The sequence below is a fragment of the Bos indicus genome, chromosome 18 (genome assembly GCF_029378745.1).
Source record: "Bos indicus isolate NIAB-ARS_2022 breed Sahiwal x Tharparkar chromosome 18, NIAB-ARS_B.indTharparkar_mat_pri_1.0, whole genome shotgun sequence".
Taxonomy (NCBI): Eukaryota; Metazoa; Chordata; class Mammalia; order Artiodactyla; family Bovidae; genus Bos; species Bos indicus.
The window spans coordinates 48,717,364-48,739,712 of record NC_091777.1 but is presented as its reverse complement, the minus strand read 5'-3'; the positions used below and the strand labels follow the sequence as shown (position 1 = coordinate 48,739,712).

At 53.0% G+C, this 22,349-nt stretch overlaps 2 protein-coding genes across 7 annotated transcripts; one reads left to right on the top strand and one right to left on the bottom strand.

Annotated features, from left to right (window-relative positions):
• The first annotated feature begins 3,129 nt into the window (after positions 1 to 3,129).
• Positions 3,130 to 18,164, top strand: RASGRP4 (RAS guanyl releasing protein 4). Of its 4 annotated transcripts, XM_070770956.1 has the most exons (18): positions 3,131 to 3,281; positions 6,103 to 6,287; positions 6,704 to 6,809; positions 6,932 to 6,994; positions 7,622 to 7,753; positions 7,840 to 7,993; positions 9,448 to 9,621; positions 10,815 to 10,931; positions 11,732 to 12,007; positions 13,744 to 13,824; positions 13,904 to 14,008; positions 14,243 to 14,361; positions 14,472 to 14,616; positions 15,726 to 15,762; positions 15,865 to 15,999; positions 16,123 to 16,235; positions 16,686 to 16,785; positions 17,998 to 18,164. In XM_070770956.1, exons 1-17 carry the CDS (start codon positions 3,259 to 3,261, stop codon positions 16,740 to 16,742), a joined length of 2,022 nt encoding a protein of 673 aa, XP_070627057.1. In that variant the 5' UTR covers positions 3,131 to 3,258; the 3' UTR covers positions 16,743 to 16,785; positions 17,998 to 18,164. The 4 variants fall into 4 exon arrangements, with proteins under 4 accessions (XP_070627059.1, XP_070627057.1, XP_019834079.2 ...); XM_019978520.2 differs by lacking the exon at positions 17,998 to 18,164 and having other exon boundaries at positions 16,686 to 16,894; XM_070770958.1 differs by lacking the exons at positions 14,243 to 14,361; positions 14,472 to 14,616; positions 17,998 to 18,164 and having other exon boundaries at positions 3,130 to 3,281; positions 16,686 to 16,894.
• On the bottom strand, positions 18,135 to 22,126 carry FAM98C (family with sequence similarity 98 member C). Of its 3 annotated transcripts, none has more exons than XM_070770964.1 (8): positions 22,013 to 22,126; positions 21,758 to 21,906; positions 21,545 to 21,682; positions 20,809 to 21,014; positions 20,496 to 20,573; positions 20,287 to 20,403; positions 19,584 to 19,751; positions 18,135 to 18,466 (listed from the first exon to the last, which is right to left on the bottom strand). In XM_070770964.1, the coding sequence occupies exons 1-8, from the start codon at positions 22,075 to 22,077 to the stop codon at positions 18,323 to 18,325; spliced, it is 1,065 nt and encodes a 354-aa protein (XP_070627065.1). In that variant the 5' UTR covers positions 22,078 to 22,126; the 3' UTR covers positions 18,135 to 18,322. The 3 variants fall into 3 exon arrangements, with proteins under 3 accessions (XP_070627065.1, XP_019834084.2, XP_070627066.1); XM_019978525.2 differs by having other exon boundaries at positions 21,545 to 21,679; XM_070770965.1 differs by lacking the exon at positions 20,287 to 20,403.
• Between the last annotated feature and the right edge of the window lie 223 nt (positions 22,127 to 22,349).

The window sequence follows — 22,349 nt, the reverse complement described above, 5'->3', positions numbered from 1 at the left end:
TCATTGGGCTTTATATCATAAGATATTAATAGCATTTCTTTCTCCTGTTAGTCATCATTACGTGTCTTAGGACCCACCCATGTTGCTCTGTGGACACCTTGTCTATGCCTGTGGGAGTTTTGCAGGCCCTTCTCGTGACTGTCTGCTTCTGTTTATTCACCCTCTCATCTGGGAAGGTAACACCCAGGTTGCCCCCAGGTCTCCCCAAATAATGTTGTGGTGAACGTCCTAGTATATGTCCCTGAGTGGAACCGAGGGATGCACATCCAGGAGCTAAGTGAGGGGGTCACAGCTCCATGTACACGTTTGATTTGACCATATTGCCAAGTTGGGGCTTCCCTGGTGGCTCAGGTAGTAAAGAAGCTGCCTGCAATGCGGGAGACCCGGGTTCAATCCCTGGGTCGGGAAAGTCCCCTGGAGAAGGGAATGGCAACCCACTCCATTATTCTTGCCTGGAGAATCCCATGGACAGAGAAGCCTGGTGGGCTGCAGTCCATGGGGCTGAAAAGAATTGAACACGACTGAATGACTAACACTTTCACTTTCCGTGCCAAGTGGCCCTCAGGAATGGCTGTCTGCTATCAGTACAAGGAGGGTCCCGAGGTCCCCACAGTCTCAACCTCTACTTGGCATTTTTCCAAGTCCTAATTTTTGCCAGACCGATAGGATGATTCAACGTTCTTTCAATTTGCCCTTCCCTGATCCCTTACCAATAATTTCTAGCATCTGCTCAGGTGCCTGTCAGAGTTTTGGGTCTCCTCCTCACCTGCTCATCCTCTTTGCCCAGTTTTCTACCAGAGTGGCTATCTTTTTCTCTTGCTGACTTGCAGCTATTCCTTTTTTATATACATTCTGGATATTCTTCTCATTGATTTTACTTTTTTATTTTTGGCTTTGCTGGGTCTTTGTTGCAGCGTGCGGGCTTTTTCTAGCTGTGGCGCATGGGCCCTAGAGCACAGGGGCTCAGTGGTTGTAGTACACAGGTGTAGTTGCTCCGCAGAATGTGGGATCTTAGTTCCCTAACCAGGGATCAAACCGGCGCCCCCTGCATTAGAAGGTGGATTCTGAACTACCGGACCACCAGGGAAGCTCCTTTCATTGATTTTAGACATTTTAAATATAGTTTTTCCTCTCTGTCATTTGATATTTGTTCCACAGTGTCCTCAATTAAAAGAAATCTTTATTTGGATGTTATTAAATGCACCCTTTTCTGCCTCATAAGTTTTTTGTGGTTTGCTTGAGAAGTCTTTTCCTTTGTGGTTGCTGGTGTTATTGCTGGTATTAACCATCCCTGAGGGCCATGGCGGGGTGACACACGTATATACCAGTGCCCAGAGCTTTCCAATCTCTCTCCTTGATCCTCCTTTGAGTCCAGGAGGCCTGGAGACACTTTCTCACTATGAGCTCAGTTCAGTCAGGGCCGTTACATCACCTTGTGTGAAGCAGGTGCTGAGGAGATTGGCTGAGAGTCACAAACAGCACATCGCGGAGAGCATCCTTGAGATTAGAGGAGAGAGAAGAGAAAATGCTGGAGGAGGAAAACGGAGGAGAGGGTCTGAAACCGTATCACATGGCGTGGAATGGAAAAGTTAAAGAGAATGCACTCTGTACTTGTCTAAATGTTCCAGTCTGGAAAAAAAAAAAAAAAAAAATCCATGGTGACTTCTCTCAGTGGAAAAAAGAAAGGAACAAAAATAGACTTCTAGGACCTTCCTTGGTAGTCCAATAGCTAGAACTCTGCACGCCCTATGCAGGGGCCTGGGTTCAATCCCTGGTCAGGGGACTAGACTCCATATGCCTCAACCTAGGAGCTGCTGCAGCCAAATAAATAAATATTTTTAAAAATAGACTTATATGAGAGCTTTGGTTGAATGGACTCACTTACTAAGTTTGGCAGAATCATACTGCAACTACTACTCTACTCCCGGGTATCTACACTACAGGACTACGCACTGCTTCGTTCACCAAAAGACAGGGGATAGAATGATCACAGCAACATTATTCACAGCAGCCCCAAACTGGAAACAACTCAAATGTCCATGACAGAAAAACCAATCGATAGATCATGAACTAATCACATGATGGAAGACTATACAGCAACCAAAATAATGAGCTACAACTAAATACAATACAGAAGAATCACAAAGACACCAGGTGAAATGAAGGAAGCCAGACAAGATAGTTGATTCAGTTTATACATAGCTCAAAACCAGGCAAAACCACTTTGCTAGAAATTAGGCTGCTGGTAACACAAGGGGGCTTATGGGAAACAGAAACATGCTCTCCCTTGATTTGTGTCACATGGACGTGTTCAGTTTGTCACCGTTCAGCAACCTAAACACTTATGATTTGACTCTTTTTTGTACTTTCATTTAAAAATATGTCAACATGACACATTTAGGTAAACGAAAAAAAAGCACACATACTCAAAAGAAAAGTCTGTTTCTATGAGCATGTTTCTATGTATTTAAACAAACTCGCATCCAACAGGTCAGATGAAAGCCAACCATGTGTCAGCCCTGCCTAAGAGGGGCAGTGGGCTAGGGTGGGGGCTCCCAGGGGGTTAGCTTCCATCTGCAACGTTTTGATAATAACAGTCTTTAAGATTGTGTGAGAATTGAATGAGTTAATATAAGCCCTTCCAACAGTGTGAGGCATACAGTAGATGCTACATGAGGTTTTCTTACAATAAAAGGAATAGAGTGAAAATGTTTTCTGGGGGCACAAATGGCATTAAAACGAAGCTAGAAATAAAAGAAACAGAAGAAGAAATATACAAAATACCATGTCTTGTGACTTTCCAGTCAAACTTCTGTGCACTGTTAGACGTTAAGTATGTCCTTACAGAAATACAGACTTTTCTTTTGAGTGTGTGTACATAAATGTGTCATATTAGGCACATTTTCTTTAAAAAGGGCTTTTATTGAAGCATGACAGTGACAGAACAGAGAATCACGGGTCTGGAGATCGAAAGATGGGGGAGATAGAGAGAGCCCGCCGGGTGATTGGGGGTGGGGGCCGGCAGCACCGGAAACCTCAGCCTGAAGGGATCCCCAAGTGGGGGGAGGGGGGACCTTTGGTCTCTCCCCAGCCTCTTCCTTCCCCCTGGCCTGGGGCTGGGTGGGGAGGGGCAGTTCCTCTTTCCTTCCCAAGCGCCGAGGAGGCCCCAGCTCCCAAGGGGCTAAGAAGATGGAGCTGTGGTGAGGGGGGAGGAGCTGAGCCTCACTCTTATAAGACCCCCCTTCCCCCGCAGGAAGCATGAACAGGAAAGACAGCAAGAGGTGAGAGGACCCTCCCCAAGGAGACCGGGAGCTCCGTAAGCCCCTGGGTCTCTCTCGGGCTGCAGGGGGAAGGTCGGGGAGGTTCTGACGAGGGGGGGCACGGTGTCCAGCTACTTTCGCAGCCGCCGCAGAAGCAGGGGGCGCCAGGTAGAAAGATGCTTCGGGGTGTCCAGAGAAAGCTCAGGCTGGGGCTGTTGGCTCGGGCGGCTGTCTTATCCGTGCTCTGCTGGAATTCGAGCTGCTCTGATCCCGTTCTCCCCCGCACCCTTCACGCCCCTCAATCATCCTGGCTCTCTAGGCTGGCTCATTTCATTTTTCTGTCCTCCCGGGGGTTTTCTTGGCTGCCCGCTGGACTGGAAACTCCAGACTCCTGCAGGGCCCTACCCTAGGGGAGGGGAGTGTGCCGAGGGGCAAGGCGGCTTCCCTGCCTAAGCAACTCCTGGCTGTCCCACGGGGGCAGACAGTCGGAAGGTAAGGGCCTAGCAGCTGCTTATGCCCGCAGGTTCTAGAGAAGGCTTCCTATAACCTGGAGAAGCTTGCCCTCCTGTCCTCACAGGGGCAATGGTGGCTGCATCCCTAGCTTGGGCAGCTTCTCCTTCCTCCCCCGGTTTGTCTCTGATGGCAAAAGGTCCCCTCCCCTATAATATCCAGGAGTTTAGTGGTGGAGACCTGGCTGCCTCATTCTCTCGCTGTGTGACCCTAGTCACACAGACTTGCCCCCTCTGTGCCTCAGTTGCTTCTTCAGAGTCATAGTCCCTCCTCAGACTGGCTCATAAGCCCTCAGTGGTACAGCCTAGACCTATGGCTCTCAAGCATGCGCACACATCAGAGCCACCGAGGTCTTCTAAAACACAGGCTTCTGGGCTCACCTCCAAGGTGTCTGATGTTGTAGATCTGAGGTGGGGGCTGAGAATTTCTATTTATGTGAAGTTCCCAGGTAATGCTGTTGGGATTGGACCTCCTTTGAAAATTCCTGATCTATAGATAGGTGTTTACCTCTCTGCCCAGTACACAGTGGGTGCTCAATAATGCCAGCTGTTACTCGACAACATTCAGTACTGATTTACTGAGCCCTCAGGATGCTCCAGGGTCATAGCAGTGCCCTTGTTATGGGGGTTTCCCAATTTCTGTTCATCCCCATCCCCCTAGCCTGGCTTTCAGTTTGCTCCATCACATTCTCTCTCTGCATCTCAAATCTAACTTTCCCACCCCTGGCCACTTAACCGTCTCAGCAAACTTAATCCCTTATTTAGCACTTTTGAAGAGCAGGACATTGAATGTTCATAATAAATTCCTGGGGAGGGTCCCAAGATGACTCTCATTTTTCACATGAGGAAACTGAGGTCCAGAGAAATGATGTCATTTACATAAAGTTACACAGCCAGCACAAATTTCTCCAACCCAGTTTTTTGGGATTTTTTTTTTTTTTTTTTTGGCCTCGAGGCAAGCAGGAGGTGAGTTTCCTAACCAGGGATTGAACTTGTGCCCCTGGCAGTGGAAGCATGGAGACAACTGCTGGTCCACCAGGGAAGTCCTTCCAACCCAGTTTTATCTGACTCCTGTGGAAGTCAAGGCTTTCTGCCTGGATTCTGCTCCCTCCTTCCTTCACCACCCCTGTCTCCCCATTACCCTCGTTCCCCAACTAGAACAGGAGCCTCAGAGAGGCGAAGGGCAGAGTGAGGGCTATTTTTAAACTTCTTGAAGCTGCCTCAGCCCGAGGGACCGCACCCAGCTCTGAAGAGCCCTGGTGAGGCCACGTTGCACCCGTATCTTCTCTCCAGGCTCCAAATCTAGAGACCCAGGCTCATAGCTGAGACTCAGTCCTGCTGAAAGGCTGGCTTGGGGGAGGGGTCTGTCATCTTAGTGGGGATCAAGGAGAGGGGGAGAAGAGAGAAATGAAATCTCAGGGGTCTGCTTCCCTCCTGAGGGCTCAGGGAAGGAGGGGTGGGTGTTGGAAAGCAAAGGGGAATTCTTTTTTCTAGTCTTTTTTTTTTTTCCAATTTTTAAAATTCAATAATTTTATTTATTTTTCAGCTGCTCTGGGTCTTCATTGCTTTTATGCATTGGCTTTCTCTAGTTGCAGTGATCAGGGGGCTATTCTTCATTGGGGTGCTCGGGCTTCTCATTGTAGTGGCTTCTCTTGTTGCAAAGCACGGGCTGTAGGCACACAGGCTTCAGTAGTTGTGCATGGGCTCAGTGCATGCTTAGTTGCTCCATGGCATGTGGAATCTTCCCAGTCTAGGGATCAAACTCAAGTCCCCTGCATTGGCAGGTGGATTCTTATCCATTGAGCCAACAGGGAAGCCCTGCAAAGAGGAACTCTGAGGAGCGGCCCTGAAGGCAGAACCTTCCATGATTCCCCCTAGGGAGGACAAGAATAGTTCTGGGGGTCTTCTCTCCATGATTCTCTGGGAGGTCTGGAGTAACCCGTCTGCCAACAGGAAGTCTCTTCCATGAGGTCTTGGGACCACATAGTCAAGGGGAATTCAGGGGCAGTGGCCGGTGGAGAGTTCTTATGATTCCTGGTGGGTCCTTACTAGTCCTTGGGAGGTCTTCTCCCATGATTCCCTCGGGGGGCAATCAGGGTAGCCTTAGGGGTTTTCCCCCTGGTTCCTTTGGAGTTTACCTGTAGGAGATGGCTCCCATGATCTGGACTACTGGGGTTTTCTCCTATGGATCCAATGTAGGTCAGGACTAATGCCAGCCCCTTTCCTTTAGGAAGCTTCTCCCAGGATGCCTTGGGGCTTTGGGGACAAGAAGAATGCTAGGGGTCTGTCTAAAGGAAGGGGCTCCCATGAATCCCCAGGGGATGTTCCCACAGGAAGTCCCACCAGGAATGCCCAGTCAAGACAGGGGGGCGGGGCCGGCCCCGACAGGCCCGCCGCCACAAGACATGCCCCAGCCCCCGGGAAATCAGCAAGGTCATGGCTTCCATGGCTCTGGGCATGCTGAACGAGGGTGGCTGCAGTGAAGATGAGCTGCTGGAGAAATGCATTCAGTCCTTTGGTGAGTCTTCCCCTTCCCTGGCCAGCCTCCCCCAAGTCTGAGCTTGGGCCAAGCACCCACCTCTCTCCGGGCTCAGTTTGAGGGGTATAGAAACAGAAGCAGGAGTATGTGGAATGAATCTCAATCACTATAGTAGGAACACAAGAGATACCTGTGTTTCGTTTTCCTGACCTGCATGGATGGGGCGGCAGGTTGGCGGGCAGGGGTGGGGTGGGGTTCTGACTCTTATTTCCATCTTCAGCATGACTTGCCAGGCACAATGTTGGTCCATGCACAGTCCAGATGAGGAAACTGGAGCACAAGGAGGCCAGGTTGTGTGCCCGAGCTCACACACGAGTCACTGGTAGAACTGGGGTTTGAACCAGGCTGTCCAACAGGGGCCATTCTGACCCAGAGTCCCCTTCTCCTGCCTGCAGACTCAGCTGGCAGCCTGCGCCGCGGGGACCACGTTCTCAACATGGTACTTGCCATGCACAGCTGGGTGCTGCCTTCTGCCCACTTTGCTGCCCGCCTGCTGACCTTATATCCTCCTGGGGCCATAAGCAGTGGGTAGAGGGCGGAGGACAGAGACGTGAGAACCTGTGGGGACGGGGTGAGCAGTCAGGTGTGAGATGCTGGATGACCGAGCCTTGACCGGAACTCAAGTACCAGGAGGCCACAGGGAGCACGCAGGAGCTGAGACGGCTGCAGATCTGTCACCTGGTCAGGTAGGCCTGGGCCAAGACTCTACGCCCATGATGACCCAGGATCTTCACCCTGCTGCCACCCCCCCCAAAAAAAACACTTCCCAGAGACTATGCAGTCCTACTCCCCTACATCCCACTTCTGAGAAGCCCATGGCTTCTTTCCTAAAACCTCCCAGTTCTCCTGAGAACCCTCACCTCTTAGAGACCCCTGACCAGATCCTATGGACCCTTTCCCATCTGGTACCCCAAGACCTCCAGCTCAGATTCCTGAAATTCCTAAAACCTCCCATATACTCACCTAGCTTCTAAGACTCTGCTCACCCTGTTACCCCAAAATCTCATCCCATAAGCCCCAACCTAGTCCCTGAGACCCACCCTGACTATTTTGCTTCCTAACCACTTCCCAGAGATTGCCCAGTCTATCCTCCATAGATCCCTCAGCCTGTACTAAGAGGCCCCCAGTCCTACTTCCAGAGCTCCTCCCAGCCTGGTGCCTCTCTGAACCCTGGCCTTCCAGAGACCCCCCTGTACATATTTAGAGTCACCACCCCAAGCCCAGCACCTAGAGATCCCTCAGCCTGAGACCGCTTTCAGAGACCTGCGTCCCTCCCCCCAGCTCCATCCCACCGCCTCTAAACCACCCCGCAGGTACTGGTTGACCCAACACCCTGAGACAATGCACCAGGACCCCCAGTTAGAAGAGGTTATAGGCCGCTTCTGGGCCACTGTGGAGCAGGAGGGTAACTCAGTCCAGCAGAGCCTAGGAGACTTCTCCAGTCGGTGAGTCAGCCCCTTTCCCTCCCCACCCACACCCCAACACCTCCCACCCTGAGTCCCTCTAATACGCTGCCTCTCTTTACCCCCAGGCTTAGCCCGGGTGGCCCAGGCCCCCCACATCCCATGAGCAGCCCAGGCCTGGGCAAGAAGCGCAAAGTGTCCTTGCTTTTCGACCATCTGGAGACTGGGGAGCTGGCAGAGCACCTCACTTACCTGGAGTTCCGGTCCTTCCAGGCTATCACAGTAAGGACCCCTCTTCTCCCAGCTAGGGATGGCTTAGGGTGGAGCAGGGCCTGGCTGGGGCCAGGAAGGACTGAGAGGACCCAAACTGTCAAACTTGGGTGCTAGCAGGTACCGGAAAATGAGTTAAGCTGGCTCAATACGGAGCCCCCAGGGTTCAAATCCCATCAGCCCCTTCCTACTTGTGTGACTTTGAATTAGTTTCTCAACCTCTATGGGACTCAGTTTTCTCATGTATAAAAAAGGAAGTCATAATATTTCATTGGCTCGTTGGGGAAATTAAATCAATATGTCCATTTAAAAATGCTCATCACAGGGGACTTCTCTGGTGGTCCAGTGGCTAAGACTCTGCTCTCAGTTCAGGGGGGTCAGGTTTGATCCTTGGTCAGGAAACTAGATCTCACATGCTGCAACTAAGAACCAGTGCAGCCAAATAAATGAATATTTTTAAAAGGCTTGTCACAGTGCCTGGCACATAGTAAGTGCTCAAAATATTTTTATTAATTGTTCATTTATTTGAGAAGCATTTAAATACACTGTGCTTTGGCCTGCTTTCTGTAAAAGGGGGGCTTAGTTCCTGTCTCATAGGTACCTGGTGGCTCAAATGATAAAGAATCCACCTGCAATGCAGGAGACCTGGGTTCGATCCCTGGGTAGGGAATTTCCCCTGGTGAAGGGAACCACAATCCAGTATTCTTGCCTGTAGAATCCCATAGGCAGAGGAGCCTGGTGGGCTACAGTCCATGGAGTCGCAAAGAGTCGGACACAACTGAGCGACTAACACTCATTTTCATAGGATCAGTGCCTGAGGCAGAGTAAATGCCATACAGTTGAACCATATGAAATTGGCATAGTTTGACATATTTTACCTACTCAAATGATTATTTAAAATGCTTCAAACTATGAGTTGGACATGACTGAGCGACTTCACTTTCAAACTATATATGTATTTAGTTATTGCCATCTTGACATCATTTTGAGGGTAGGTGGGGATCTGGTTCCTTAATGTGAAAATTTCCTGACCGTACACTGCAGTGGATGTGGGTATGTAATGTTGACCCCTTGTGCAGAACAAATAGCAGTTAGTTCTGTATCCTCTTCTGTACACAAGTCAGGTATACTGTTAAGGGCAATAGACTGAGTTCCCACTGTGACTTGGGCCTGTGTGACCCAGGGCAAATTACTTAGCCTCTCTGTGCCTCAATGACCTCATCTGTAAAATGGGAATCATATAGTATTCTATTCATCAACTTGCTGTAAGGTTGTGACAAAGGGCTCAGAATAGTGCCCAGCTTTCTTTAAACGTTTCTCCTCAGATGAAAGGGGGCCATGGTGACGTCAGGGACATGTGATGGCCTGGCTAGGACATCGGAGGTCGTGACTGCTTGGGGGATGGGAGTGTGAGGGTTAGGGCCTGAGGTTTCCAGGGCCCACCCTGACGCCCACCTCTCCCCCAGCCCCAGGACCTGCGGGACTACGTTTTGCAGGGCTCTGTGCGGGGCTGCCCGACCCTGGAGGGATCTGTAGGTCTCAGCAACAGCGTGTCCCGCTGGGTGCAGGTCATGGTGCTGAGCCGTCCCGGGCCTGCACAGCGAGCACAGGTGCTGGACAAGTTCATCCAAGTGGCACAGGTGAGGCCCGCCTTCTGAACACCTGCCCCGCGGGGCTCTCGGGCTGTGACGTCACCATCTCCTGGCCCCGCCCTGCCGCATCTCGTCCCACCCTGGCCATGCCCCAGAGGCCTCAGTCCCATCATTCTAACTCAGGACTGTGATGGCACTTCTTCTCTGGCCTTGATTTCACCACGCAAACCCGCCATGGCCCCACTCCTTGGTCCCAGAGGTGGCAGGTGACGACACCCAAGCCCTATGCCCAAATATTCTGTCGCCAGAGCAACGGAAGAGGAGGCTCTTTCGTGCCTCCACCTTTGCGTCATCCCCTGCCCCGGTCCCTAGGCCCCAGCTGCCCCTTCAGGACAGTGACAGCATCCGGCCCCACCACTTGAGGTCTCCCTAGGCCCCGCCGTTCCCTCCTCCCCCTACCCCCTTTCTCCCCTCCCCCCTCCTCCTAGGTTCCCTCCCTTCTGGAGAAAAGGGAAGCCCTCCTTCCCCCAGCGTGGCCACGCCCCCTTGCGTACTTCCTCGCAGACCACGCCCTTCCTCTGGCGTCTTTCCTCGCCTTGCTTCCCCTCCTTGGCCCACTAGACTTAGAGGTTCTGGCCTCTACCTGCGGTCTCCTCAGTCTGAGCATCTTACTCTTCCCTGGCCCCACCTTCTCCCCCCAGCGACCTCCGCTCTTAAACTTGAAAAAGGGGAGGGTGAGGCTATTGTTCCTGGTGACTGGCTGACCCTGCACCTGCCTCTCATATCTACCTGACCCCTCCGTATCACTCTAGCCCCATTTACTTCTGCCCGGCCCCTAACTCCTGCCCAGAGCACGGGCCTTCTTGCCCCTTCTCACCTGTCTGACTCCCAGGGCAGAGACCGCCTAGTTGCCTGACACCCTAACCTCTCTCTGAATCCTTCACACCTGACACAGACCTGTTGAGTCCCCAAACTGGTCCAACTCCCCATACTCGCCTGACTCCCCCCACTTTCATCTGACTTCACATTAGTCTATCATCTGCATGACCCCCTGATAATGCCCACATACCTGCTTGCGGCCCACTCCTGCCTGACACATCTCACCTATCTGATGCCTACACGGCAACCCCCCATGCATGCTTAAGACTTCATCTCAGCTGGGGGGATGCTGTCACTTGAACCCCCAATTTACCTGTCCTCCATGTGGTACCCGCCACTTCTGCATCACCTTCCCTCCCTAGAAGCTCCTCCAGTTGCACAATTTCAACACGCTGATGGCAGTCACCGGCGGCCTCTGTCATAGTGCCATCTCCAGACTCAAGGACTCCCACGCCCACCTGAGCCCTGACAGCACCAAGGTGAACTCCTATTGCCCTCCTCAAAGTTCCAGTGATCAATTACCCTGAACCCCCACACTTTTCCCAACCCCCTCCACCCCTTCCCAGGAGCCCTGGAGCCACCTGGAGACCTTGCTCCTCCAAATCCGACAGCCCCCCAGGCTTTGTCCTCCCTGTCACTCTTCCTCCTCCTTCACCCATGGTGCTGACCTCTCTCCTGAGTGTCTGGTCCTGAGCAGCACTGGAGGGAGACAGATGAGAGATGCTAGCAGAGAACTTGCAGTCTAGGTGGGGAGTGAAATGATGTCCCCAAGGATACCAACATTTGGGCTACCCATGGGAGAGCATGGGTTGGGGTGTCCCTTAAGAAAGTGTCTTAAGGAGAGTACGTCATCCATGAGTCAGGTGTGTGGCTGAGGTCAGGACGTGACAGGATATTAGGCTAGAGATGCCCCAGGGTGGGGGGCAGGGAGGATGCTGTTGAGTCTTTTGCAAGCCCAGCTAAGGTGTCTGGTCTTTATCTAGAGGGCACTGGGGAGTTAGGAAAGATGACAGCACCCATGATCAGAGTTGGGTTTCTTAAAAATCACTCTGGGCTGGGGAATGGGAGATAGTGGGGCCTTTCTGAGATGGGGACCCAAGAAAAAGAGCAGTCTGGATAGTGCTGAAGCCAGTGTGGGACAGGAAGGGCTTGGGGAGAGGTCCAAAATTCCACTGGGCCCCTGGGGATCCGAAGCCACACCACAGACTGCTGGGCACTCCCCTTCAGGGAGCTGGGGGAACAATGCCAGCCTCCCCCATTCCATGCCCCTCCCACACAGGCCCTGCTGGAGCTGACAGAGCTCCTGGCAGCCCACAACAACTACGCCCGTTACCGCCGTACCTGGGCTGGCTGCATGGACTTCCGGCTGCCTGTCCTGGGTGTGCACCTCAAGGATCTGGTGGCCCTGCACGAGGCGCAGCCTGACAGGTTGCCTGATGGCCGCCTGCACCTGCCCAAACTCAACAGCCTCTACCTGCGGCTGCAGGAGTTGGCAGCCCTGCAGCAACAGCACCCCCCGGGCAATGCCAGTGAGGACCTTCTGCACCTGCTCACGGTGAGCTGCCCGGAGCTGCCCCAGTTGAGCTCCCAGAGACTGCGCCTGTAGGGCCCTGAGATTTAGGGTCCTGATGGATGAGGATCAGGACAGAATAGTAGAATAGCCCTGGAATGCATGGGTTTTGAAGCCAGAGCTTGTAAGTTTTGTTCTTGTTTTTTCCTGTGATCTCAGGCAAGTCACTTAACTCCTCAGCCTGTTTCCTTAACTGCAAAATGGGAATACTAATAGGATGTACTTCAGAGAGTGGTTGAAAAGAATCAATAATATAATTCATGTAAATATCACTCATACAGTTCACACAGAGTACTTAAAGTAGTATCTGGAACACAATGAGCTCTATATAAGTAATGTATTTTGAGGGACTTGCCTGATGGTTCAGTGGCTAAGACTCCAAGTTCCCAATGCAGGACGGCTCAGGTTCGATCCCTGGTCAGGGAACTAGATCCCATATGCTGCAACTAAGAGTTTGCACGCCACAACTAAAGATCCCACATGCCACAACTAAGACCTGGCACAGCCAAATAAATAAATTTTTAAAAATACGTTTTTCCCCCAATTCGCCAAGGAACTCAAATATCCATTGATCTTAGCTCCAGAATTGCTTTGGGCTTTCGTTCTCCTAAACTTCAAGGTTCTGAGCTTCTCACACCAACAGATCAAAATTCCAAGCTATAACATATTCAGGAATCTAAGCAAAAAGATAATGTTATTAATCATTTTCTGTGTGCCAGACACCATGTTAAATAGTCTCCATGTTAAACAGAGCACTTCATTCCATCCTCACACGCCTACAAGGAAGGGACCCTTATTTGCCCATTTACAGACTGGGAAACTGAGGCCCACAGAGGTGAGGTCATTTGCCCCCTGTCCCACAGCAGGCCAGCTTCAGAACATGAGTGTTAACATATGTTAACCATCACACTATGTCCCAAGACTGCAAATGTGCAGTCCTGGCTATATTTTATTTTACATAGATAGATAGGAAGATAGAGGATTTCTTTCTAAAGAGCAATAAATTGACAGAGACTGGGATTTCGAGGACCATGTAGTCAAAGACTGAAAAGTTGACTTTCAGATCCTAAGTCAGGACCACCAGGAAATTGAAGATGTGGGGCTCCTTGTTTGAAATTTTTGAGAATTTCAAGAGGGTGACAGCAGGGCCTTAAATGAACCAAAGGCCCTTCTATGTGTGGGGCCTGCCTCTGAAGCTGGTCCTGCCCTCTGATGATTGGTGCCTAAGCTGCCATGCTTTGCTGGCTCTGAGGCCATCAGCCCAAATATTTATTGCGCACCGGCTGTGAGCCAGGCATTACTTTAGGCACTTAGGCTCACAGCAGTGTGCACATCAGGAAAAAAAAAATTGCTGTCTTGTGGGGCTGACTTCCTTGTGGGGGAGAGAGCCAGTGAAAAAAGTAAATAAGTAAATCGTATGGTCTTCTAGAAAATAGGTGCTATAGAGAAAATTACAGCAGAAACAGATAATGGAAAGTGATAGAGGTTTGCACTTCTAAATAGGATCAAAAAAAACCAACACACAAAAAACACCTCAATGAGAAGATGGTGTTTCTGGACTAGGAGGCCGGCGGTATGGAGAGTGAATGGGGGCTCAGTGGGAGAGAGGACCATGGAGAGAGGGGTTTTGGAAAGAGGAGGAGACTGGGGGTCTGGGCAGTCCTAGCTTGCAGGGGGAGGATGGAGACAAGAATGGTCCTTAACATCCTGCCCATCCCCAGCTTTCCCTGGATCTCTTCTACACGGAGGACGAGATCTATGAGCTTTCCTACGCCCGGGAGCCCCGCTGTCCCAAGAGTCTGGTGAGACCCCAGCCCTGACCTCTGACCTCCAGCCCAAGCCTCTGCCCTGACTAACTGTGCCCCTCTGTCCCTGCCCCAGCCACCCTCGCCCTTCAAGGCGCCCCTGGTGGTGGAGTGGGCCCCTGGTGTGACACCTAAGCCTGACACGGTCACTCTGGGTCGGCACGTGGAGCAGCTGGTGGAGGTGAGGAGGTGCCCTGAGCCGGAGGAGGGATCTAAGACTGTGGGGACCCCGGGCACTTTCCCGGTGGTCCAGAGGTCACAACTCCACACTGCCAATGCAGAGGGCGTGGGTTCAACCCCTGGTCAAGGAACTAAGATTGACATGCCATGGGGTGTGGACAGAAGATTAAAAAAATAAGATAATGGTGGGGACCCTAATCTGACCTTACTCTCCCCTTCCCATGCTCCTCCCAAGTCTGTGTTCAAGAACTATGACCCTGACGGCCGCGGCACTATCTCTCAGGAGGACTTTGAGCGACTCTCAGGCAACTTCCCCTTCGCCTGCCATGGGCTTCACCCACCCCCCTGCCAGGGGTAGGTCCTCCCGACTCCTGGGTTCCCTTAAGATGAGGACATGGGGTAGCCAGGGCTCCTGGGTCTGGGAGAACAGGGCCAGGCCTGCTAAAGTGCAGTCTCTCCCCCAGGAGCGGCTCCTTCAGCCGTGAGGAGCTGACAGGATACCTGCTCCGGGCCAGTGCCATTTGCTCCAAGCTGGGCCTGGCCTTCCTGCACACCTTCCAGGAGGTCACCTTCCGCAAGCCCACCTTCTGTAACAGCTGCAGTGGCTTCGTGAGCATTCTGCCCACCATCACCCTGAGGGACCCCTCCTGGAGCACCCTAACTCTTCACAGCCTGGGCTGGGAAAGCCAACCCTTCCCTGTGGCGCTCACAATCCCCAAGCCCCAGATAATGCCCATATTCAGGAAAATCCTCCAGCCTCAAATAGTCCCCATACTTCACAGGGAAGCCTGGCGTGGTTCAGTTCATGGGGTCACAAAGTCAGAAACAACTGAGCGACTCAACAACAAACACTTCACAGAAACCCTAAATAATGGCTGTTCCCTACACCCTGGATAATGCTGAAGTCTAGACAATGCCCAAATCCCAGTCTCCATCCTGGATAATTGCCAAACCCTGGATAATAAGGGCTTTCCAGGTGGCACAGTGGTAAAGAATCCGCCTGCCAATGCAGGAGTCACCAGAGACACTAGGTCGATCCCTGGGTTGGGAAGATCCCCTGGAGGAGGAAATGGCAACCCACTCCAGTATTCTTGCCTGGGAAATCCCACAGACAAAGAAGTCTGGCGGGCTACCGTCCATGGGGTCGAAAAGAGTCAGATACAACTGAGCATCCATGCACTGGACTGAATGGGTAGGTTATCTGCAAACTGAATCAGGCTCCCAAGTCTCTAGGCCCTGGATGATTCAAACTCTGTACAATTTCCAAAACCAGTTGGATTTGGAACTCTGTCCTCCAATCTGTGGAACGGACAGGTCTCTCACTCCCAAACCCAGACCGATTTGCAAACCTTGGATTGCTTTCCAAATTCACTTTTTTAATTCACTGAATAGACACTGAGCACCTCCAGGGCGCTAGGCGCAGTTATAGGCTGTGGGCGGGGGTGGAGGGGGACAGGCGGAAACAGAACAGACGCAACCCTTGCCCATAGAGTGTATGTTTTATTAACTCTGGATTTTGTCCGATTCTCATATCATAGGTGACTCTCCAAACTTGAGACAAATCTCCAAATTCCTTGAGTCTCCCAGACTCCACATAGGCCTCTAGCCTTGGGCTCTTCCAAAACCTGGATGGTGTCCTGCAGACAGCCCCTGTCCCTACCCCAATCACAGCTCTCCCTCTCCTAGCCTAGGTAACCTGTTCTGCTCTCTCTTCCCAGCTTTGGGGTGTCACCAAGCAAGGCTACCGCTGTCGGGGTGAGTGGAGCATCAGTAGAGAAAGGGGATCTAGGACCTCCAAGCTGGAAGAATGGGGGACGTGGACTGGGCCTCGGGCACTAACCTCTCAATTTCCCCCAGACTGTGGGCTGTGTTGCCACAGACACTGCAGAGACCAAGTGAAGGTGGAGTGTAAGAAGAGGCCAGGGGCCAAGGGCGATGCGAGTCCCCCAGAAGCCCCTGTCCCACCCACTCCAGTTCCCCAGGCCAGCTGTGGTAAGACCCAGGGTGTGGCAGTCCTGGGAAGGGGGGCCTGGTGGACGGATGGGGATTCATTCCGAGGTCATGAGGCCTTTCCCATCATACCTACGTCCCTCCCACCTGCGCCCCTGCACACAGGCTCCGAGGACAATCTCTCCTACACGCTATCCCTGGAACCTGAGACTGGGTGCCACGTTCGCCATGCTTGGACCCAGACAGAGTCCCCACACCCCTCCTGGGAATCAGAGACGGTGAGGAGGAACTGCCCCCTACCCCCAACTGGATACGGGGAGACCAGCCTGGTTGCCTGGAGGAACCCAGATAGACATGGGGAAGCAAAGGAAAAGTGAAACGCGGCAAAACTCCTCAAGTGCTTGGGCAGGAGGGTGTAGATATGGGTTAATATTTAATGTTGACAGCAATTTCAGTATGTTGGCAGGGAGGGGAAGGGGTAACCCCTAGTACAAAAGAAAAAGTGAGTTTAGGAATAAAAACAGAAAGAAAACTATAAGATGTCAAGAATAAGGCCAAATAGATCAGATACTATTAATAAATATTGGAGTAAATTCCACTCATCAAAAGGGTGACCTCTCAGAATGAGCTAAGGAAACTTTGCTTTGACACGTTGGGGAGAGGCTCTCCCCGCAGTGAACCTGAACACTGTACACTCCCCACGTCACCCCATGTCTTCCTCCTTCCAGGTCCCTCTGCCAGCGAAGGCCTCACCACCCACCGAGTCCTCCAAGCTGAACTCTTAGATGTTGCCTTGGTCTCGTCTCGTCCCCAACTTCATCCTCCAGAGTCAGTCTCAAGTCCTCTTCTTCCGTTTCCTTCCCATCCACACTGCCTTTGTTGAAGCTTCTGTCATCTCTTACCCCAAAAGAAAGTTATTTTCTTCTTTTGCATCAGAGTGGCTGTTAATCGTATTCCCTTCTCTTGCATGTGATATCTGTGCAGCTCTGTGTTGGATACGTTTAGACCTAGCCCAGGTGGCTCAGTGGTCAAGAATCTACCTGCCAATGCAGGAGACTCAGGTTGGATCCCTGGGTTGGGAAGATCCCCTGGATGAAGGGAATGGCAACCCACTCCAGTATTCTTGCCTGGAGAATTCCACAGACAGGAAAGCTTGGCAGGTTATAGTCCATGGGGTCACAAAGAGTTGGACATGACTGAGTGACTAAACCACATCATCATCTTGCCAAGTCCTTAAATTCCCATTTTACAGATGAAGAAACAGGCTCAGTGAGGTCAAACTGCTCACCAAAGGGGGCAGAACTCCTGAGTGTTAAGAGTCAGGACTCATACCCAGTTTGTCTGCCTCTCACATGGAAGCTACTGACCAATATACTGCACTGATGTCAGTATGGGTCAGGAGCCGGAGGGGACAGGGGGTAGAGCTCCAAACTCAGATGGGAGAGAAGGCCAGAGAAAGGGTGGAACAGGGAGGGAACCTCTGAAACCCAAGTCAGATCAAACCCCTCCTCTGCTCAGAGCCCTCCTGTGGCTCCATCTCACTCAGGGAAACCAGAATCCTCACTGCGCCCCACCCCACATGGTCTGCCTGTCACCTCTCCAGCCTCCCCTCCCGGCACTCACCCCGTCATTCATCCTGCTTCAGCTACACTGGCCCCAGTGGTCCCTGATCATGCCCCCAAACACTCCTAGCTCAGGACCTTTGCACAGGACACTCTGCCGGGAAGGGGGTCCACGTGGCTCCCTTTCTGGGGTTTAGCTCAAGTATCACCTTAGTGAGGCCTCCCCGGATCACACAAAGCTGCAATCCCCCCATAGTCCCCCGATCCTGGCTTCCTGCCTGCTTTATTTCTCTCCAAAGCCCTTTCCTCATCTGACAAACTAAACTTTCTTGTCTGCCCTCCCTCACCTGAAAGGTAGCCCCAGGAGACCAGGGAGTTTTATTATCTGTATCCCCAATGCCTAGAACAGGGCTGGCACACAGTGCTTACTGACGGATGTTTGTCCAATGCCTGCCTATCTCCTGCCCCATGCCCACAGGAGCAAAGGTTGTTGCTGAAGAGAACGGGACGTGAAGGGTCAGAGCAGCAGGGGCCTGCCTGTTCAGACCCAGGGGACAATCTCACCTCAAACCTGAGCACCCCTGCCCTGGCCCCCACAGAGACAGGTCCTAGGGCTGTAATAAATCACATTTATTTTCCAGAGAACACGGTCCTTGGTGTTGAATGGCAGATGCGGGGAGGACTTTGGGGCCTCAGGAACGGGATATGGGGCTGGGATGCCAGGTGCCAAGAGAAACCCTCAGAGTGACTCCTCAGAGATTAGCATCGCATGAAGGAACCCTCCCCGCAATCATCAGTCCCCTTTACTTCTTCTTCTTCTTCCGGCCCCAGCACTGGCGGCCTGCCTTCCGCCCACCTCCGTCCTCTCTTCTGCTCTGCCAGCTGGGCATGGGAGCCTCCAGCTCATTTGGGCGGCCCCCCCGGTCTGGAACGCTGCCCATAAGCACCTGAGAGATGATTAGACTTGAGTTTGAGAGAAGAAAAATATCTTGGACAAGGGGACCAGAGACCCAAGAGAACAGGAAGGGAAGGGCAGATTTTGGGACTTCCCTGGTAGTCCAGTAGTTAAGACTCCACACTCCCAATGAAGGGGGCACAAGTTCAACCCCTGGTCGGAGAACCAAGATCCTGCATGCTGCGTGGTACAGTGGTGGGGACTGCATGGTGGGAGAAACAGTCCTGGAGCTTTCAGTCAAGGGGCTTCAGCAGAAGGGGAATACAGGGGAGGGTGATGATAGAGGTCCACATCCCCAGCAATATGAATGAGGGCACTCCGCCTTTTGTCTGTTTCATAGTTGGGCTTTGTATAACATTTCCAGCAAATCAGTGTTTTGGTTTTTTTCCCTCACTTAAAATTTTGCTTCACTTTTTGCTGTGCTAGATTTTATGCCCTAAGAATCATATGTGTGCTCAGTCGTTTCAGTCAGGTCTGATTCTGTGACCCCGTGGACTGTAGCCCGCCAGGCTCCTCTGCCCATGGAATTCTCCAGGCAAGAATACTGGAGTGGGTTGCCATGCACTCCTCCAGGAGATCTTCCTGACCCAGGAACTGAACCTGTGTCTCTTATGTCTCCTGCATTGGCAGGCAGGTTCTTTACCACTAGCGCCAGCTAGGATGCCCAGGTCATATAAGACTGTTTAAACAGAGATCTATGAGGCTAAATTTGAGACTAATCATTTGAACAGAGGGTAGTTTTGCTTTTAAAAATGGTTAAAACCCAAAACAACAGACTGCAGTGATAGGGGAGGATTTTAAGCCAAAGCAGGAGAGGTGGGCAAGGACTCAGTAAACAGATGGACTTTGTTTTGAAGGCACTGGGGAGCCATAGAAGAGTTTTGAGCTGGGGAAGGACATGGTCAGATTTTTGAGTTGGAAATTTCCTTCTAAATGCCATGTGGAGAGGGAAGGATAGAGGTGGTGAGTCCAGAGGCCAGGAACCTAAGGAGAAGGCCAGAGCAGCAGCCCAGGCTGGAGAGGACAAGCTCGTCCAGGGCAGAGGCGGCTGAAAGGCCAGTTTGAAGGCCAAGGGTGTTTAGCGCCCTTCCCCATCCCCAGGTGCTCACCTTGTTGATAGCACAGCAAGTCCCTTGGCGGGCAGTCTTGCTAGTGGCTGGGACAAGGCGAGACAGATCGGCTCGGGCAGCCAGGACGTGTGCGATGGAGATGTCTGATTCTGAGGTCAGAGCCTCTCGAATTGGGATCAGCACTGCCTTCATGGCCTCTCCTTGGGCCTACGAGGTAGTGGGAAAACATGCCCATGAGCCCTCATCAGATGGGACCTGTAATCTTGAAAGCATCTCTCTTCCCTACTCAGGCCCACATCTTTTTTTCTTTAATATTTCATTACGATTTTTGTTTATCAAAGTATAGTTGACTTACAATGTTGTGTGCTTCCCCCATCTTTTATGTATGTTTTTTTTGGAAGGAGGCATGCCACGCAGCATGCAGCACGAGGGATTCTAGCTCCCCAACCAGGGATTAAACCCCTGCCCTCTGCAAGGGAAGCGTAGAGTCTTAACCACTGGGCTGCCAGGGAGGGCCCTCACATCTTTTAATAAGGAGTATTGCTCTAAATACTCTTCCTGCTCAGACCAGGAAATCCTAGAATGCCCTGGGGGCCCAGAGATTCCACATCCCCAACCTCACAGGATTCTAAAATGACCTAGGTCTCAGAATCAGCAAGAGGGTCGTATTCCTGGCCCTCCCTTCCTCCCCGCTGCAGCCGCAGCTCCCACAACTGCTCCCGCCTAGGTCTTCTGCCCACACCTCAGCCCGATCACTCCAGTGGAAAGCAGATGTGGTGAGGTCAAGGCGCTTAAGGAGGAGGCAGCGGCGGCAGCTGTACTGATCCCGCAGGCTTTGGGACAGAGACGCCAACGCTTCCTGGGGGAAAAGGTCTCAGTCACGCCAGGGGTCGCCCTCATTCCCATCTCTGGATGAGAACACTGTTCACTTACAGCCATACACAACCTTACCCATCTGGGTGCGTCCAGTGGGTGGTTGAGGAGGGGCTGCAGGGACTCTGGGGGCAGGGAAGGCAGCAGCGCGGAGATCTGATGAGAGAAGGAGGAAGCTAGAGTTAACTTCGCTGAAATCGGATAGACTCCTCCGTGAACCCCAGTTCCCTATGACCCTGAGGACCCCGGCCATAGAACCAAGAATGGCAGTCACAATTCTGCTGATGAAGACATCGGAGGCGGTGGCACTCCTCCTGGAGCCTCTTGGAGAGGGGGCTCTCCCCCTACGAGGAAGGTGGGGTGGCCCTGGTGTGGAGGGGATTCTGGCTACCTTGGCATGCAAGTCCTGAAGCAGCTGACAGGCTGGGGTCCCCCGCGTGGGTCTGGGCAGCCCCAGGGCTTGGAGAGTAAGGATCAGTTCCTGGACCATGCCAGATCCCTCCTCTGCCGCCTCCCCACAGGATGGCTCGGGGTTGGGATCCAGACGGGAGCGCAGGCGGAGGAGGCGGGCGGCCTGGACCTCGGAGCAAAGAAAGCCTAAAAGTAGGGAAAAGGAGCAGTACAATCAAGGAGGGCCGCCACCCCCGCTACCGGGGTCGAAAAGTTCAAGCGGCTTCGAAACTTACGCCTCCTAGTTCCACCCACCTAGAGCCCTGACTCCACCACCAGGATAAGCTCCACCCACTTCGAGACCTAGCTCTTTCTGCAGAATTCAATGGAGTCGCACAGAGTCGGACACGACTGAAGCGACTTAGCAGCAGCAGCTGCTGCAGAATTCAAACCCTGCTCACTTCGGAACCACCCTGTCTGACTCCGTGTTACTCGATCTACCTGAGCTTCAAGAACCTCTATCAGAATCCTAACCCCGCCCACCTCAGAGCCCTTAGCCCGCCCCAGTGTTCTACTCCACCCGCCTCCCGCCCGGCTCGAACGCCTCAAAGTTATGACCACGCCCCCCGGAGGCGGGGGGAATCCTGGCTCCACCTCAACGTACGGAGCCCGCCCCCCTCGAGACTGTGGCCTCGCCCACTTCCGCCTCCCGGCCGGCCCCCCGCCCCCCAGCTCACGCAGCAGGCGCAGGCGCGCGTCGGGCTCCCGCAGTGAGGCCGCGCAGTCCCCGCCGCAGAGCTCGCGGTCCGGACAGTGCAACTCCCGCAACAGGCCGGCCAACTGCCGCAGGAATTCCTCCTCAGCGCCGGGACCTACTGGAGGCGGGAGATGGTCAGGGCGTGGCGGCGGCACCCAAAGCTCCAAACCTCCCGACCTCCCTCCATGCGTACCGTCGCCGGCGCTCAACGCCTCCGTGCCCTCCTCTCGCTCCCGCTCCAGAGCACCCAGAGTCGCCAGCTCCGCCGCCAGCCGCGCGCACAGCGCCCTGAAGTCTGGGCACGAGGTGCCCGGCGACGCTGCCCCCGGGCAACCCTCATACCTGCGGCGCGGTCGAGAGAGCGGGAGGGGGTGGGAGAGGTTAATAGGAATTTCTGAGGGAAGACCTGCCCCTTCCTGCACCCCCAGCCACACCCGGCTCCTCTTACCCCAGGGCCAGCAGGTCCTGGGCCACTGCGGCCCACTCCTGCTCCTCGGCCTCCGCCCCCTCCATGAGAGTGTCGCCTCTTCTTCAGGCGCGCGCCCCCTGCCGGTCGGTGGGAGGCTCCGCCCCAGGAGCGGCGTGCGCGCGGCCCCTTTAACTGACCAATCAGCCTCTTCTCGCTAAGGGCCTTCGTCATTCCAATTGGTGTAGAAGGAGGTAGAATCCTCCCTCAAGTTCGCCGCCTTAGCCGAATACTAGAGCGCGTCCTTTCGGGTAACCAGTCAGGGTGCTGGAAAACCCACCTGGCTTTGTAAAAATCCAGAGCAGACGTTTTGGATCCC